At 57.9% G+C, this 18,436-nt stretch overlaps 1 protein-coding gene across 4 annotated transcripts in view; it reads left to right on the forward strand.

The window, feature by feature from the left end:
• The window catches only part of SLC22A23 (solute carrier family 22 member 23), a 127,507-nt gene that overhangs the window by 103,913 nt on the left and 5,158 nt on the right, over positions 1-18,436 (forward strand). For all 4 annotated transcript variants that reach the window (XR_011146530.1, XM_068994079.1, XM_068994080.1 and 1 more), the window contains exons 5-9: positions 4,652-4,779; positions 9,645-9,747; positions 10,078-10,310; positions 12,098-12,130; positions 13,187-13,310. Coding sequence is in view for 3 of the 4 variants with exons in the window: in XM_068994079.1 (XP_068850180.1) it covers positions 4,652-4,779; positions 9,645-9,747; positions 10,078-10,310; positions 12,098-12,130; positions 13,187-13,310 (621 nt within the window). In the remaining variant the exon portion in view is untranslated. The remainder of the gene's footprint in view (positions 1-4,651; positions 4,780-9,644; positions 9,748-10,077; positions 10,311-12,097; positions 12,131-13,186; positions 13,311-18,436) is intronic.

Consider the following 18,436-nt stretch of genomic DNA (forward strand, 5'->3'; position numbering starts at 1 on the left):
CATTCAGAGCTGCCGAACCTTTAAAAGGCCAGCTGCGAAGGCATCTTAGGGACTGACTCCACCTGTCCTGGCAGAACCTAAAGCAGCGTTGGAGCATCTGTTCCATGCACTGCATGAGCAGCGCCATTTTTAACTTCCAGAAAGAGGCAACAGTCGCCACAAGTCCCCTTGAAATGAGTTAGAATGTTGGGGCTGGGGGAGCCTTGGTGTCAGGACACACCCCCGCCCCATTCCACAGATGGGGAAACAGAGGCCTGGGGGTGAGGTGACTTGCCCAAGGTCACAAAACTGGTCTATGAGCCTGGGCCTGCTGATAAACCTCCCCCACAGTTTTGCCGTAGTGGAGGAATTCTGGAGCTTACGTGTACATCATGTTGAAAAGCAATAAAGGTGCTGTGTTCCACATTTATGTAACCTATCAGCTCGTGGGATGCAATTTAATTATGAAAGAATTCCTTGTTTCACAGGAATTTACAGGAAGGGTTCATTTGCCTTAGGAAGACTCTGGGGTTTAACCATCCTGAGAGCCAAATTCTCTTTAATTTTGTTCTTGTCCCTTCTCCCTAATTTACTAAATTTAGCTCAAATCATGAACTTAACTTTTATTTTTTAAAGAGTTAATTCATAGCCATTTGCTCTACCCCGAACTGAGCCGCCTTACCTAATTTTTTCAATACCAAACAGAACGAAAGTTAAAAAAAAAAAAATTCAGGTGAAAGCTTACCTACTGGAGCCAAGTATATATTTTTATAAGAGCTTTGACTCAAAGACTTAGAATATCCTTCCAACCGGTGTTTCATTCAATTCTAGTCTTTGATTTTTTTGTTTTTCATTTTGAGAGCCTTTTCAGAATGTCATACATGTGGTGCTTGGTAATACTCCGGAGTTAGAATCACCTCTCTAAATCAGAGCACCCTTAGAACAACCGTCTACGACCCTTTTCCCAGCCACGTTCAGGGAAACCTCATCCTCAAGGCCTTTCCCGGCTCTGCTCCTCCGCCCTCAGCTCTGCTTCCCTCTAACCTGTTGGATCGAGGGCCCTCCCCTAAGGCGTCCCTGGTTTACGTGTTTTCCCCTGGGTTGATCGTGTTCAGCTCACGTTTATCCCATGAGTGTGGTGACGTCACCTCAGCAGTGTGTCACCAGCAGGCATGTCGCCCACACTGAGTGCCTCGGAATCACAGACAGAACAACTCGAGGACAGCATTCATTTTGCAGAGCGTCAGCAATCAGCCTTACTTCCATACTTTCTTTGTGCGCAAATGTTCCAGTTCAGTGATTTGAAGAGGGACGAGCTTTAGAAGTAGACCCTCGCCAGGACCAGGGGTTACATGGATGGGCAGGAGGGCAGCCCGTGGGGTGTGCAGCGGGATAGAGCAGTGCTTGGCTTTATTGGTAAACGTTAAGAAGAAAATGTCGACGTCACAGTATTATGAAGGGTCACAGTATCAAGTTTTAATTTCTGAGGGATGTTTCGGGGGACGGGGATGCAGAACAGACCACGAGTCTAAGTCTGACTTGCGTCTTGTTCAGTGCCTCAGTCCTGTCTGGCTCATCTGCGACCCCATGGACTGGAGCCACCAAGCTCCTCTGCCCGTGGGACCCTCCAGGCAGGAATACCAGAGCGGTTGCCATTTCAGTGTCGGTCCCACGCGTGAGTCCCGCAGCAGACGTGGGCTCCAGCCGCCCACTACGCTCTTTCATTTTTGTTGAAAATGATGGATATTCCTGAGGCTCAGCTACATTCCTGCCAGACTCTGGGCCGCTGGCCGGCTTTTTAATTTCCATGGTGTTATTACGTTATGTACTTGTTGGGAGACATTTCATTAAGTTCCCATAATGTGGCCACACCGCACATCACCCAGGCTGCAGCGGCTGTCCTGGGCTTTCTCACAGGCGGACAGCTCAGCGAGTCCTTTATGACCGCAGCAGATTGAAACACCGGGGCTGGGGGCCACTGCAGTATCTGGAGGGCCTGAGGGGACATCCCTGGACCAGTGTCTGCCTCGAATCCCCCATCATAGGAGCACGTCCCCGCGCTTGGACTGGGCGTCTTTGCTGTGACCCCGAGGTCCTGGACGCGGGTCCTGGGTCGGGGTGCCTGGGCTCTGATCCAGCTCTGCCTTTAACGCCGCGGAAGCTGGATGAAGCCTCTGAACCTTGTTCACCTGAGTCTTCCCGTCTGTGCAGTAGGGAGAATGCTACTTCCACATAACGAGCTTGAAAGGCCTAAACTCATGGGAAACGTGTGGCAGGGTGCCTAGTGAGTGTAGACCCAGGCGTGGGAAGATGGTTTGCAGTGCTGTCTGCCCCCAGAGACGGGTCGTGTGGCTGACAGAGTCTGCCTGTCCCCTGTGCCCAGGTCTCCTGGGAGAGCAGTTTCTTTACTTGGGTTCATTCTGGTCCGAGGGCCGCTGCTCCCCCATAACCTCAGGGGGCCCCCCTCCCTGGGCCCTGCCTCTCCTCTCCATCTGTCCTCTTGGACCCAGGGTTCTGGTTGTGCCAGCTTGCAGGAACACAGACTGTGTTTTCTCAAAATGATTTTAAAAACTTGAAAATCAATGAAAACAGGATTGCAAGTCTACCACTACCCTCCTCTCAAACCCTGTGTGTTTGTAAATGTATATATACATGTAACATGTACACATGTTTATATAGACATATACACGTAACATTTACATTTGTAAAAAATATACAAGGTTTGTCATAGGCAAGGAAAAATCCTGAGAGAATCACAAAATATTTAGAATCAAATCTCAGCAAGAACTCCTTATCAAAAATTGTAAAGTGTAGCTAAATGGCAGGTGGAATTTTGAATTCCAAAATGCACATATTAGAAAAGAAGAATTAAAGTTGATGATCTGTGTGTCTCTCTCAAGAAATGAGAACGTGACACTAAACTCAGATAAATCAGAAAGATGGATGGGAGAGGGCATTGAGAGCTATAAGGGTGAGCATTTGTGTTAGGTTATTTCATTACAAAGAAAAGCTCTGATAAAATATGGCAAGATGTTAATGTCTATATAATATGATTCTGAGTGTTTCTCTTTGCTTGACATACATTATTCAAAGTTAATTTGTAAAAAGTAGAGGCCAGTAAAACATTAACTTTTATTATTAAAAAACAAAAGATCTGTACCTCCAGTTTGAAACCTGTGTTATCAGCTTTCTGAAGGGCTCCCAGGGGAAAAGACATGGGGCTCCCTCCTGAGCCCAGCTTCCGGCTTGAACCATGCCTCCCTGGGGAGGGCCTTCCTGCAGCTCCGTGGGAGGGGGGGCTCTGACTCTTGGTGACGACCCAGGTCTCCCAGCTCAGATTAACACCCAGAGATCAGCCCAGTGTACCCAATGTACCGCTGACGTCCGCTCTTTCTGCAGAATACACTGTGAACATTTAGAAATTTGATTTTTGTTCAAACAGGCAAGGGGTGACAGCTGTTACATCATGAGTGATGTGACTTTGAAATAAAAGTTCCACACTGACAGCTTTCCCAGCTTCTGGCTTACTCTTAATTGGAGGCTCTCCAGAGCTGGCAGGGCAGGTGCCGGGCAGCAGCCAAGATAACTGCTTATCAGCATCGGTCACGCTTCCCGGACACCCTGCAAGCGACAGGGGATGCGGTGACCCTGGAGCGCGGGACGCAGGGGCAGTGCTGTCGTCCCCATCTCCCACCCAGGGGCGCCGCCAGCCTCAGAGGCAAGTCCTGGGGGACACAGCCCGCCCCTGGGCACGTGGCAGTGAGTGGTTTATGAAGAGACCTCTCGGCCCACAGCAAAGTCTAAAATATTGACTGTTTGGGCTTTTACAGAAAAAGCAAGCTAACCCTGCTCCAAACAGGCATGCTGTTCTCTTTGGCCAACTTGCAAATATCGTTATAAATGTAAAATTACACAATGCATTGATAATAAGACACGACTTTGGGTGTTTTATTTTTTTCTCTCTCCCACTGGGAATCCTCATCAGATTTCATCCTAAACACAAACCAGCAAGGAGTCTGTTGCCAATAACCGTTGAAAACCATCCTCTCAGGGAGGAGTCCCAGGCATTAGCAGCAAGATGAAAATAGTTCTGCAGGTGAGGCCTAGGAAAGTGCCTGTCAGGTTGCTAGAATGGGGGCATTTTTTAAAACTTAAAATCATTCTATGAGCATTTGTATTTTGAAACAGATCTGTCCATGGGATTTCCCAGGCAAGAAGGCTGGAGTGGGTGACCATTTCCTCCTCCAGGGGATCTTCCTGACCAGGGATGGAACCCAAGCTCCTGCATTCTTTACTGTCTGCGCCACCAGGGAAGCCCCTCTTTTGAGACAAACTGTCACAAAAGCAGTCAGTGAGTTGCTGGAATGGGCTTTAGACACGCAGAGTTGTGCTCAACAGTCTACATGGGTTTCTTGACACAGCTGGGAGGATACTGCTCCTTTCTGCCGTATTTTTTAAACCTGCAGCTTTATACTTTCTAAAGAAAACTAGGAACATCCAAGGCCACAGTCCTCTCGGCCAGTGGTACTACATGAATCCCGAGCCCCCACTGGCCTCCACAGTCACAGACAGAAACCCGGACAGACCTGCCTGGACGCTCCCAGCCCCTGACAGAGCGTCTTCTCGCCCCACGCGATGCAGAGACCCTCACCTGCGCCCTATCTCTGTGCAGGATCTTCCCCGAGTCCCTGAGGTGGCTCATGGCCACCCACCAGTTTGAGTCGGCAAAGAAGCTGATCCTGCACTTCACGCAGAAGAACCGCATGGATCCCGAGAGCGACATCAAAGGCGTCATGCCCGGTGAGCACGCCTTCCCTTCCACCCCAGGGCCCCACCAGGTGTGGGGGGCCTGCCAGCCACCCCTCCAGGACAGGGAGTCACCCCACCACGCCCCTGGTGCCTGTGAGGGCCTCGCTCTGCCAGGCAGCGGCCCCATTCAGGGGTCTCACTTCCTGTGATGGTTGCTTCCCAGCTCGACTAGGAACGTGATCAGGTCCAAGTCCGGAGGGAGGCGTGACCTCACGTGCCCCTGCTCCTCAGGGGAAGCTCGAGGGCTTAGCTGGCTCCTGGCACTCAGCCTGCAGGGTGTGGTGCCAGCAGTCATGGCCAGGGACGCTGGCCTGGGGGTGGTGCTGGCCCTCCCACCATCTCTCCCAAGCAGGACCTTCAGACAGATACCGCATTGTCTGTGTCAGTCAGGACCCACCGACTGGGCATCGGAAGAGGCAGGAAAGTTCAGATCCGTAGAATTCCTGTTTATCAGGAGCGTCAGCACAAGCTGGACCAGACCCATGGCGTCACCAGGAGGTGTTGGAGCCCAGACTCCTGGGCCCCTCCTGGCACCCCGAGCTCTGGTCCAGTAGACCTTGGAATGAACCCTGAACACTGGGTTCAGTAAGCACCAGAAGTGACTGGTGCACGCTGAGCCTTTCACAGCGGCTCTGTGCGCGGCGCTCTAACTGTCCCCGTTCGCAGGTGAGGGGGCCGAGGCACAGCGAGGATGAGCATCTCGCCAGGGGTCACCCAGCTAGTGAGCAGTAGCGCTGGGACGCGGGCCCTGTAAGCCCAGCGGCAGCGGCTTCGGTGCTGCTGGAGAGGGGGACGGGGCGCAGGCCCGGCGGGGCGGCGGGAGAGCCGGGTGGACCGCGCGCCTCTCACCTCTCCGGCCGCGTCTGCTCCTTGCGGATGGTCCGGCCCTCGTCCCCAGTCCCGCCCAAGCCCGTCCATTGGCATGTCAGCGCTCTTAAGTCAAAGTGCCTAGTTTCTGGCATTTCCCCACTTATATCGCCTCCTCTGCTACTTCCGGGTTAGAACCCATCTGGGAGGAACTTGTCTGCATCCTCGTTGCACGGATTCATTTCCCTCCTGTTTTTGGAAGGCGGTGCTCAGCCTTCCTTCCGCTTCCCTGCCAGGAAGTTGGGTGGTGCTGGGTTCAGCCCGGGGCGCCGGGGCACGCGGCTGTCCCCGCCCCTGGGTCTCCCTCCGCGGCAGCACCCGGGCAAAGTCGGGGGACGGCGGGTGTCCGAGCTCCAGACCCGCCCCCGGCACTGCCTGCGTGGACGCTCCTCCCCAGCACCTAACCCAGGCCGCTCCCGGCTCTCTCCCGCCCTGACTCCACCCCCGCCAGGCGGGGCTGAGCCGCGCTTTGTGCGCTTGACCCGCCTCAGAACCTGTTCTGTCCGTCAGATCATCCCCCTCTACCTCTGGGAAAGGGGCCCCAAGAGGCTGGGGCTGGGGCAGGGCTCCCCACTCGCGGAGTTCCCTCCTGAGCCAGTCAGGGCGGCCCGCTGTCCCCCTGCAGGCAGGCCCTCTCTGGCCAGCCTGCGGCCGAGGGAAGCGCCTGGCCCAGGTCGGACGGGTGAGGCTCTGAGGTTCAAGGGTCCCCGCATCAGGCCAAGAGGGCTTTGCCTGAGCCCTGCTCGGGGACGGAGCGTAGACCCGGCCCCGCGTGCCTCGCTCTGCCTTGTCAGTCTGTCCTGGACCCCAGGTGAGGAGCAGGTCCCCATGTCAGGCCCTCTCCCTGCCCCCAGCGCTCTGCCTCTGACCCTGGGCATAAGCTTCCCGCTCCTGCGGGGTCCTCAGGCCGCTGGAGCCTCACAGGCAGAGAGGCCACCTCAGGGGTCAGCCTCAGGAGTCAACGGGGGTACCCCAGGCCCAGGAAGGAGTCCCTGCGCTGGGCGGGGTGAAGCTGGTACGGTCTGGGTCGGCAGAGCCCGGGGCCAGGGAGGCCGCTGCACCCTGGGGGCCAGGCAGCCCCACGGCGTCTTCTGTCTGGTCATTAACCTGTCCCTTCACCAGACGGGAAGCCGAGGCACAGAGCAGGAAGCCTCAGCCCAAGGGTGAGAGCTGGGGTTCCGTCAGGCCCCTCACCCCCCGGGTGAGGACAGCTGTCATCTGCCCGGCCAGGGCCAGCTCCCCAGTGGCCCATCGCAGAGAGCAGGGCAGAGGTGGGTGCGGGCGGAGCAGGGGAGGCCTGGAGCCCCAGAGGCTCGACTTAGCTTTCGTCTTGGAATCTTGATTCTGGCTCCAAGAGGTTGGAAGAGGCGCAGGGAGGGGGAGGCGTCTCCCCGTCGACTCGCGGGTGCTCAGTCTGATCTCGGCGCCCCTTGTCACTCCTCCTGTTCCCCCACGTGAAGACCTCAGGGAGTCCCGAGAGTTCTGGAGAGACCGAATGACCTCCAGTGTCCATCCTGAGGGCCTCACCAGAGCAGACCTGGGAAGTTCTGCGTTGCTGTGAGAGGACAGGGAGGCGCAAGATGCCAGCAGCCCTGATGGGTCAATGTGGTTCCACCCAGAATAATGCAGCTACCTCTGCCAACCACAGTCAACTTGGGCTCCAGAGTTTAATGCTTAGGGAAAAAAAAAAAAAAAACTCGGGTCGTAATTACAATTGCTACAGCTTCTTAACAACCTCTATTTCATATACTAGAAAGTATCAGGAATTCAGTTTGGGCTACAGCACAAAAGTACAAAAAAAAAATTAATCTATACAGCTGTGCTCGGAGAAGGCAATGGCAACCCACTCCAGTACTCTTGCCTGGAAGATCCCATGGACCGAGGAGCGTAGTGGGCTGCAGTCCATGGGGTCTCGAAGAGTCAGACATGATTGAGCGACTTCACTTTCACTTTTCACTTCCATGCACTGGAGAAGGACATGGCAACCCACTCCAGTGTTCTTGCCTGGAGAGTCCCAGGGACGGGGGAGCCTGGTGGGCTGCCGTCTGTGGGGTCGCACAGAGTCGGACGCGACGGAAGCGACGCAGCAGCACACAGCTGTGCCAGTGGACGTTTAGTTTTTCTGGGAAGATTTCCATGGTCAGCAAATGTGGCCGTGATGGCAGGTTCACGAGCAGTTTTACAACAGTGAGGATACTCGTATTGTTGGATCAGTGTTGTGTGTTAGGAGCACATTTCCGTGATCTTTAAAAGTCTTCTAGTGTTTTGACCATGGGGAAAGTGTGTCTGTAACCCTAACGAGCCTGTTTCTGCAGAGGAGATGATAAAGTTCAGGAGGACCTCAGGAGCGTCTGTGGCCGGACGGCTGGACGGCCCACTGTTCTGGCTGGGGCACAGGCCTCCAGTCTGGGCCTGAACAGTGAGAAGGAAGGAGGTTCTAGAAACAGGGGGCTGGTATCCCTCGGATGTAGGAGAGGTCCCCCTTCTCCCTTCCAGGCCCCGTTGGTGATGCTGATCGGGACTTTTTTCTTTTTTGGCTACACTGCGTCTCCCGTGCAGTGCGGGGGTTTCAGCAGCTGTGGGACGCTGGCTTCGTTGCCCTGTAGCCTGTGGGCTCTCGGTTCCCCAACCAGGGGTCGAACCCACGTCCCCTGCATTGGAAGGCAGATTCCTAATCACTGGGCCACCAGGGAGGTCCCCAAACATTTTTAAAAGAGAAAATCTAAGCCCTTGTGGTTAAGCAGCCTGTTTTTCCCCCCAGCGGTCACTAGTGAGTTGGTGACCCTCTCCCGTGGGATGGCAGGGAGGAGGCAGGGCGTCCCAGGGTCGTATAGGAGGGGAACATACCCCCAAGACCCCATCTCGTGAGAAAGCTGCCACTCCCAGGCCCCTCCAGAGGCGACCCCGCTTCCCCCAGGCCTTCGCACCCCACCGCGGGCTTTATTTTTAGTACAGTTGTTTTAAGGATTCATCCCAGGTTTATGCTAAAGTTGCAGAGACTGAATGCTGAAACCTCCCCATCAATCTCCCCGTTGTAACGTCCCACATCCCCTGACCGTGTCACTGCTGGGAAACCGCATGGCTGTGCTGCGGGCAGCCCAGCTGCAGCCTGGACCTGACATCCCCACCAGGGCTGCCCAGGACCCCACCAGGGCTGCCCGCCCCTCAGGTCCCCCAGCTGCCTCTGGTCGGTGCCCTTTCCGTCTTCACTCGCTGCCCCAGCTTCAGCAGTCCTGCTTGCTTAATTTAAGTCTCCTTTCCCTTTTCTGGCCCCTGGAAAGGGTGTCGTGTGGGTGTTCAGTCACTCAGTCGTGTCCGACTCTGCGACCCCATGGACTGCGGCATGCCAGGCCTCCCTATCCATCACTATCTCCCTGAGCTTGCTCAAACTCATGTCCATTGAGTCGGTGATGCCATCCAACTGTCTCATCCTCTGTCGTCCCCTTCTCCTCCTGCCTTCCATCTTTCCCAGCGTCAGGGTCTTTTCCAGTGAGTCGGCTATTCATATCAGGTGGCCAAAGTATTGGAGTTTTAGCTTCAGCATCAGTCCTTCCAATGAACATTCAGGACTGATTTCCTATGGACTGGTTGGATCTCCTTGTCCATTTGGTCACTTTCTTTCTAAGATGCAGCCACTGTACCTGCCCAGCTTGTTGTGCCCACAGGGGTGGTCTGGGGACCAGGGCAGTGCGTGCATCTCCAATCAGACTTCGCAAGGAGGAGAACCCCTGCCCAAGCCTAAGCAGGGCCTCAGGACCCCCAGCAGCCCCTGCAGACAGAGCCCACTTGGGTGGCTGCTTCGTGCATCCTGCCAGCTCTGGAAAAGGCTTGCTTCCCTGCAGCCTCGTGGCAGCTGAACCTGCAAAGTCAGCGTTCTCCCCGCCTTATGGGAAGCCACTCTTCTCTTGATGCCCCAGTTCGCCCCCGCCGTCGGTGGGGGCCCCTGCCCACCGGCCCGGCCAGTGTGGCTCACGGGCCTTTCCCTGCAGAGCTGGAGAAGGAGCTCTCCCGGAGGCCCAGGAAGGTCTGCATCGTGAAGGTGGTGGGGACCCGGAACCTGTGGAAGAACATAGTGGTGTTGTGTGTGAACTCGTGAGTGCCGGCGGGCGGGGCGGGGCGGGGCCGGGCGGCGGGCGGGGCGGGGCGGGGCGGCGGGCCGGGCGGGGCGGGGCGGGGCCGGGCGGGGCGGGGCGGGGCCGGGCGGCGGGCGGGGCGGGGCGGGGCCGGGCGGCGGGCGGGGCGGGGCGGGGCGGGGCGGGGCGGGGCCGGGCGGCGGGGCGGGGCCCCCGGAGCTGCGGGTGGGGTCGGCGAGCTGGGGAGCCTGGCGTCTGGAGGGAGCAGGGAAAGCGGGGCACGCTGGGAGCACCCTGCGCGGCGGCCCCGCCCCCAGGCCCCCCTGGCCCACGCGCCGTGTGCCCGCAGGCTGACCGGCTTCGGGATCCACCACTGCTTCGCCCGCAGCATGATGGGCCACGAGGTGAAGGTGCCGCTGCTCGAGGACTTCTACGCCGACTACTACGCAGCGGCCGGCATCGCCCTGGCGTCCTGCCTGGCCATGTGCCTGGCGGTGCGCTTCCTAGGCCGCCGCGGCGGCCTGCTGCTCTTCATGATCCTCACTGCCCTGGCCTCGCTCCTGCAGCTCGGGCTGCTCAACCGTGAGTGGGCCCGGCCGGGGGCAGTGGGGGAGCCCAGGGGCCGCACTGTCCTCCCAGAACCCCGGCACTGAGCGGCTGTGGGGTGAGCTTCTCTTAGAACGCACAGCCAGTGCCCCAAGGGTGTGGGGTCTCTTCTCCTGCCCTGACCCTGAGCCTCCCGGGGTCTCCCCTCCTCCCACCCTGACCCCAAGCCTCCAGGGGTTTCTCCTCCTCCCACCCTGACCCCGAGCCTCCTCACTGCCCCAAGAGTATGGGGTCTCTTCTCCTCCTGCCCTGACCCCGAACATCCCCACTGCCCCAAGGGTGTGGGGTCTCTTCTCCTGCCCTGACTCTGAGCCTCCCGGGGTCTACCCTCCTCCCACCCTGACCCCAAGCCTCCAGGGGTTTCTCCTCCTCCCACTCTGACCCCGAGCCTCCCGGGCACCCCAGGCCTCTTCAGTCCTGGTGGACATGACCCCCTGGTGGCCACACTGTCCCTTTGTGATCCATCATCACCTGAGAAGGAACAAAGGACTTTTCTCTTGTGTGAAATCAAGGGAAAGATAAATACTTGGGGACGCCCTTGCCCTGGGATACTGCTTTTCAGTTTGTGTTCCCAAGTTTATTAGCTGCTCTTGGGGCCAGAGAACTTCTCAGTAAATGTTAAAAATAATGTAAAGAAAAGCTACACCGTCTGTGTAGCCCGTTCAGCTCTAAGAGTCAAGCTCAGTGTGGCTTCTGGTGAACTGAAGCCGCTCCCAGGCAGGGATGAGGCCCAGGGTGTCTGACCACCCGGAGCGAGGCAGGAGCCGGGCACCCTAGCCCCCTCCACCCAGGATGGTCCCCCTGACGGACTTGGGGGCCACAGCGACCAGATGCCTCTGATGGCCGCCCCCTCCCTCCTGAGATGTCGGAGTTGGGCCAGAGATGCTGAGAAAGCCAGTGCCTGCTAGTGCCCCAGGTCTGTGTGACGTCCAGGCGGTAGCACGTGTCCAGGAGGGAGCACGTGTCCAGGAGAGAAGGAAGAGAAGGAAAAGACTGAGGACTTCCTCAGCCTTGTTGTGCAAACTGGACTCTAGAACAGCCAGTGTTGGACTCAGGAGCAGTTCTGGACTCAGTCCCAGCGCAGTGTCAGACTCAGTTTTCCGACTTGGGCAAGTCTGCATGCCTTCAGCACCTTGCCGGGAGACTGGTCTTACTTTCAGCTGTGGCCACATGGGGTCCGTCCTCTGCTGGGGCCTCCCGAGTTGCCCTTGGGGGAGGCTTCCTCGGCACCCCTGGGTTGCATGGACGCGCAGGCAAGTGGCAGCCCAGGCTCACAGCTGCTCCCTCAGTCCCTGAGCCAGGGAGCCCAGGGGACCAGGCTTTGAGGGCACAGTGATTCTGTCTGGTCTAACCTGAGCTTGGTACCACAGCACAGACCGCAGGGACCTGAGCGGCTTTGGACACAGTGAGAGTCACCCTTAGGCTTGAGGGGGTGAGGGGTGCTGCGCCTCGACCCCTCCTCTCAGAGCCGCACCCCCCTCAGGCCCCTCAGGGCCACAGGGGCCCCCGACCTCCCTGCTGAACAGGAGGGGCTCCGTTTGGTGGAACGCCCACCCGGATGCCCTGGGCCCTCGCCCACATCCGCACCGTGTCCCTCCCGCTCTCTGGCCGCGTCAACCGTGCTGCCCACGTGGGCCTGGCCGGCAGGCAGAGGCCGCCCCGCTGCACTTGGACACACGAGGTCGTAACGGCCGCCCTGACCTGCTCTCTTTCTCCCCTCTCTGCCCGCCTTCACCCGCCTCCACTGCGGTTCCGCGGCCCAGTGATCGGGAAATACAGCCAGCATCCAGACTCAGGTGAGCCCCGGGCGCGCGCGTCGACACTTTTTATTGCACTGGAAGGGCGTTTTCAGAGCGACTCACGGACCTGTGGTTTCCCTTTCCTCTCTCTCCCCACCCGTTTCGCCCCAAGAGTTGCAGCTGAAGTTGGCCGTAGGTTGGACACCACACGCATCCACTTGTCCTCTGTCCCTCCTGCCTCTAGAAAGCCTGGCTGCCCCCTCCCGTTCGCACCCGGCTTGCACGCTGCCCTCGCCCCTTCCCCTGGCAGTAGCTGGCAGCGTGGCCCAGCCCAGCCATGCCTGCTGGGATGCAGAGCCTCAGGGACGCGGCCCCGGAGCGCTGGAGGCCTGGGTGGCTGCCGCCAAGGGAAACTGCCCACCCCGCATGTGAGCCCGCCGCCCTGGCCGCGGGGACTGCCGGGCTGCTGTCCCTGCACGCGACACGGCCGCGCACGCCCGCACGAGCCTGGCCTACCGAGCCGAGCCCCTGGGGCTCCCGACCATCCTCGCGGGGAACGGGCTGCACCCCACGTCCGACCCCAGCAGCTTGCCTGCCGCCCCCCGCCTGATGCCGCCTGGGTGTGAGGTCAGACCCCGAGCCACGGCCAAGATGCCTGACTCGGTCCGGCAGGTTCCCTTCAGGCGCCTGGTTCCCCTCTCAGGGTTATCTGAGTTTCTGTTCCCTTAAATCAAGCTTGGGGCTCCTGTCCCTCGTCTTGGTCATGCCTGAGGCCAGACTGGCCAGGCTCTCCATAGCCGAGACCACTCTCTGGGGCTGACCCTGAAGACCTGACAGGAGGGTGCAGCCCCTGGCCAAGGAGCCCCCCAGCCTCCGTCCATGCCGGTCGCTCCCGTGCTCAGCTTCCGGCAGAGTCAGCCTGGGCCCCTCTCCAGACCCCCGGGGCTTCGGGGGAACCTGCCAGGAGGGCTCTGACCTCCCACGCCTGGACTCGCTGCTCGTCTCCCGGGTCTGCACCTCACCCCGGGCAGAGGGGAGGAGGGGAGACGGCCATCAGGCCCCCTCCCCCTCCCCCGCGCCCTCCAGCCCCTCACCGCCCCGGTTCTCCCCCAGGAATGAGCGACAGTGTCAAGGACAAGTTCTCCATCGCCTTTTCCATCGTGGGCATGTTCGCCTCCCACGCGGTGGGGAGCCTCAGCGTGTTCTTCTGTGCAGAGATCACACCCACGGTCATCAGGTGCGTGTGGGCTGCCCACGGGGCAGTCATGGGGGTCTTCCAAGGACACTGGGGTTGCGGTGGGCGCTGCCTGCCAAAGCTGGTGAACGACCCACCGGCTCTAGCCCGGGTCTCTGGACAAGGTGCGGCCTGCACTGGGCGTCCACTTGGGATGGACTGCTGTTCTACCCTGACCCCCAGGGATCCCCGAATCAGGGCAGAACTGAAGCCTGGTCCATCCAGGCGGCTGGAGGGATGGGGAACGGGGATTTGGAGGTACAAGCCGCACAAAAGGACCTGGTAAAGGAGGGGTGTTGGGGTCCCTGGATGTTTGCCTGTGCTTCAGCCCCACCAAGCGCTGCCCACTCTCCTAGGATTCAGTGAAAAGCCGGTCTCAGAAAGGAGAGTAGAAAGGGCCTTGGTTTTCTGCTGGCTGAGAAGCCGGTGTCTCCAGTCCAAAGAAAGGCCTCATAGAGAGAAAGCCCAGCCGGTTACGTCACTGATTTGTCTGACAAATACTTGTTGGGAACCACCCCACCTCCGTGTGCCTGCCCGGCAGGGGCTGCGTACAAAGACTGAGTGGCGGGCTGTTTTCTGAAAAGGCGGGGGGAACTGCCCTTTCCTTGAGGGGCAGGGGGCGTGTGCACAGGCTTCGGTGCTGAGGTTATAGCGACACGGAAGGGTGTCCTGCTGTCAAGGGTGTCACTTGGGTTCAGTGAAGTGGTGACTTTCGGTCGAGCTCCTGAACTTGGTGTGTGAATGTCATTAACCTTCTGAGCACTTTGTTAAATGTAATTATGAGTGTGGCAGTTATTCGGCCGTGAGATAGAGCCCAGGCCGCCAGCACGCGACACCCTACCAGCCTCCCTTTCCCATGTGGGAGACACGTGAGGCCAATCCTGTTCAAGGCAGGGTGCCCAGGACGGACTGTCTTGCCCCTGGGCTCTGGGCGGAGGCAGGCAGGTCCGTGGGCATCACTCTGATTCCTCCTTCTGGGTTCTCACACGCGCGCCAAGCCTGACGGCTGCCCCATCCTGGAATATGATGCCAGGAGCTTACTTCAGGCGGGACTCCACATGGTGCCCAGGCAGACAGCAGCCCTCTGTGTCTCTCTGCAGGTTAAACGTCCCCTCTTCACGAAGGTGCCCAGCAGGGGGGCTCCTGCAGAGGCAGAAGGGCACGGTCAGACCTGTGTGGTTGTTCCTCCGGGGTGGGCCACCCTCCACCCTGGCGGTCAGCAGACCACATTCATCACAGTTGGGTTCTGCTGAACAAGCTGAACTGAAGGAAACGGAGTCATCCTTTTCCTTGGAGGCAGACCTGGCAAGATTATTGGGGACGGAAATTCAGCGAATGTTCTCGGGGTCCGCTTACCCCGACAGACAGCTTATCCCTGGGTGATGCGTTTGTAGTTGCAGAGGAAGGAGGTGAGGGGCGCTCCCCGCTGGACACCTCGCACCCCGGCCCTTCCTGGCGTTTCCCCTCTGGGGCCAGTCCCAGAGCCGCTGGGAGGAAATGGGCTTCCTGAACCGCCCCCATCTCGCCGGTGAACCCCGGGGCAGCTGGGGGTGCCGCTCAGGCCTGCAAGCTTCATGTTTGCTGGTACAGAACTAGCCTTTTGTTCACCACTGTTACAAAGACACCCTCTGAACAAACACAGGAGCAAAGGTCAGGGCCTGCCTATCGAGCGGCAAACAGAAGGCTCCGGGGCGCCAGCCGTCACGTCCTCGGGTGACGGGTGTGCTCGAGGGCCTCCAGGTGCAGCAGGGGCTTCTCGGCACCGCAGGCCCCCGCCCCTCGGGCTTCGGCAGGGCTGGAGGATCTGGCTGGTGACGAGGTGGCGGTGGCTGTGGTGTGACAGGCCCCGTGTCACCTGTAAGCTGCGGGCGGGCACCCTCAAACTGGACAGGGAGGACGCAGGCGCTGGGGGCGGGGACAAGCTGCTTCAGCTCCCAACATTTCCAGGCTGCCTGCGCACCAGGGCCTGGCTGTGGGGCATTTCCTTATGGACAGTCCACACACAGTGTGAGTTTCAGGCGCACCACACAGTGACTCAGTGAAGGTCACCATATATATTAATTTAAAAGTAAATTATAAAGTGCTGGCTCTGCTCCACGCGCTGTTCAATACCTCCTTGTGGCTATTTTACTCCGGCTGGCTTGTGCCTCTTACCCCCCACCCTGTCATGCCCCTCCGCGCTCTCCCCCAACCAGGAACCACTAACTAGTCTTCTCCACATCTAGAGTCTGTCTCCTTTCTGTTACGTTCCCTAGCTCGTTGTTATTTTTAGATTCCACCTATCAGTGATACCATACAGTACTTGTCTCTCTCTGACTTATTTCCCTCAGCATAACACCCTCCAAGTCTGTCCACGTTGCAGATGGCAGTCTCGTTCTTTCCATGGCTGACACTCCATCGCCTGTGTATGCTGCGTCTTCGTGATCCGTCCGTGGACACTTGGGCGCTTCCCTGTTTTGGCTGCTGTAAATAATGCTGCTCCAAACACTGAGGAGCATGTCTGGTCTTGGTGCTTTTGGTTTTCCTTGGGTCCAGAAGTGGAATCTGGACCATGTGGCGGTTCCAGGGTTCATCTGCTGAGAACCCTCCTCCCTCATGGTCTCCGGGGTGGCTGCAGCACTTCGCGTTCCCACCAGCAGCGCACAAAGGTTGTCTTCTCCACGTCCTCGGCGACGGGGGGGGGGGGGGGGGGGGGGGGTTGTGCTCTTTTCGATGGTGGCCGTCTTGACAGGTGCGAAGCGGCGCCTCGCTGTGGTTCTGACCTGTTTTCCCTGACGGCCGGGATGCGGAGCGTCTTTCCCTGTGCCTGTCGCCATCTGCCCGTCTTCTTTGGAAACACGCATGTTCAGTTCTGCGACGTTTCAGTCGGGGTCTTGTGTTTTTGGTGTTCAGCTGTATCAGCTGCCTGTCTATTTTGGATGTTAACTCCTGATCGGTCGTACCACTTGCAAATACTGTCTCCCATTCAGTGGGTTGGCGTTTCCCTTTGTTGACAGTTTCCTTTACTGTGCAAAACCTTTAACTTCAGGCAGTTTAATTAGGTCCTGTTTATTTTTCCTTGTGTTTCCTTCGCCTGAGGGGATGAGCAGCGTCACCTGCCGATACCTCCTCACAGGCTCTGGGGGCGCCGGGGCCTGGCTGCCCCCTGCCTCCGTCTGAGCTCACCCCACCCTCCTCCTCTCGGACCGGCTCCTCCCCAGTCACCATCCCCGCCAGACAGAACCCGCCGCGTCCCTGCTCCAGGCGCACCGCAAGAGTGGGCACTAGGGAGGGACAAAGACGCCTGCATGTGATGAGATGCGGGGCGGCCGCTTACGTCGTATATAAATGTGTGTAGCACAGGCTCCCCCTGGGGGCTGACCCAAGACCGGGGCCTTTGCCGCAAGTGGGCGGAGCTCACCTCTGCCCCGAGAGAGACTCGTCCTGATGGCCCCATCTGCAGGGACCGGTGGGGACAGAGTGCATGCGGAGGGTCTGATCCCAGGGACATGGTGTTATCAGTGACTCCAGCCTTAGTGTTTCTGGCAGTGATACTTATGCAGAGATTGGCAGAAATATTTGTTCATCTCTGACTTCACAGAAAGGCAGTGAAAGTAAGTAACACAACGGAGGAAGCGAAAAACAGGAGGTTTGTTTTCTGTGTTCAAGATGCCGGGTTCATGTCTTTAAAAGGATAATTTGAAGATTCTTTGTTTTTCCTTTTTCTTTATTCTTTTTCTTCCCCCCAAAGATCCCAGAATACTTAGTTCAAGCTTGCTACTTCTAAGAAATCTGCCTGCGTACCTACCTTTCTATCGTTAAAGTAACTTAGGTGTTATTACTAGTAAAAAATCAGGGCCCTTTGGCTCAAATGGTAAAGAATCTGCCTGCAATGCAGGAGACCTGGATTTGATCCCTGGGTGGGGAAGATTCCCCTGGAGAAGGGAAAGGCTACCCACTCCAGTATTCTTGCCTGGAGACGTCCATGGACAGAGGAGCCTGGCGGGCTACAGTCCTTGGGGTCGCAGAGTCAGACACGACTGAGTGACTGACACATCACCATCACATCACTAGTAAACCAGATATCCAGTGCACAGTGAACCCGGGTCCTCGTTTCTCTGTAAATCTACTGCTTAAACATGGGCAGGTGCTGCCCTCTCGTGACAAGCTGGAGAAAAGCAGAAACACTTGCAGGACCGGGTAGAGCCTCAGAACCAGCCACGGTAATCATCCCATTCTCTGAACTGAGACTTCTGAAACACAAGAGCCAAAAATGGAATACCAGATTCTGCCACAGCTGTTCCCAGTCTTACGAATTTCAACGGATCCTTGATAGGAAACCAACAGAAAATGGCTTTTGTGGGAAGAATATGTAAAGACGCAGTGCGCAGTGCCGACGCAGGCACGCGTGTACTGCATTTTACATGTATGCGTTTGTAGACCCAGAGGCCCTTTTTAAAATCGAGTCCAAAGTTCTACTGCAAATCAAGTACATTTCATTTGATAGACCTCCCAGGTGGCACTAGCAGTAAAGAACCCGCCTGCCAGTGGCAGCTCAAGGGATAAAGAATCCACCTGCAATGTGGGAGACCTGGGCTGAGTCCCTGGTTTGGGAAGATTCCGTGGAGAAGGGAAAGGCTACCCACTCCAGTATTCTGGCCTGGAGAATCCCATGGAGAGAGGAGCCTGGTGGGCTACAGGTCCATGGGGTCGCAAAGAGTCAGACACGACTGAAGCGACTTGGCATGCGCGCACGCTAACCTAGCACCTTACCACGACAAGTTCTCCTGGACTCTGAGGGGAGCCCAGCTCCTTCACCAGGACAGGACTCCCTTGGGGGCTGTGTGCCCACCTCCCTCAGCACCACCCAAACTCAGACACGGGAAGGTCACCCAGGTGGTTTTGGAGAAAATGACGGCTCACTGGTATCAAAAGCCCGAAGAACACGCACTTTATCGCCAGCACCGCACACGGCCCCGCAGCGCCCTGCGGCTCCCTGGCGTGACCAGACTCGTGAGGACCAAACGGTTGTTTCAGGCTCTTGCTCATCCATCTTCAGGGGCTCAGTCCCAACACTCTCCCAGGGTCATCATGTCACTCTGCTGCGTTCACCCGGCCAGCGGCCTCCTGCTGAGGATCAGGGTGATCCA

Source organism: Capricornis sumatraensis, chromosome 22 (assembly GCF_032405125.1).
Source record: "Capricornis sumatraensis isolate serow.1 chromosome 22, serow.2, whole genome shotgun sequence".
NCBI lineage: Eukaryota > Metazoa > Chordata > Mammalia > Artiodactyla > Bovidae > Capricornis > Capricornis sumatraensis.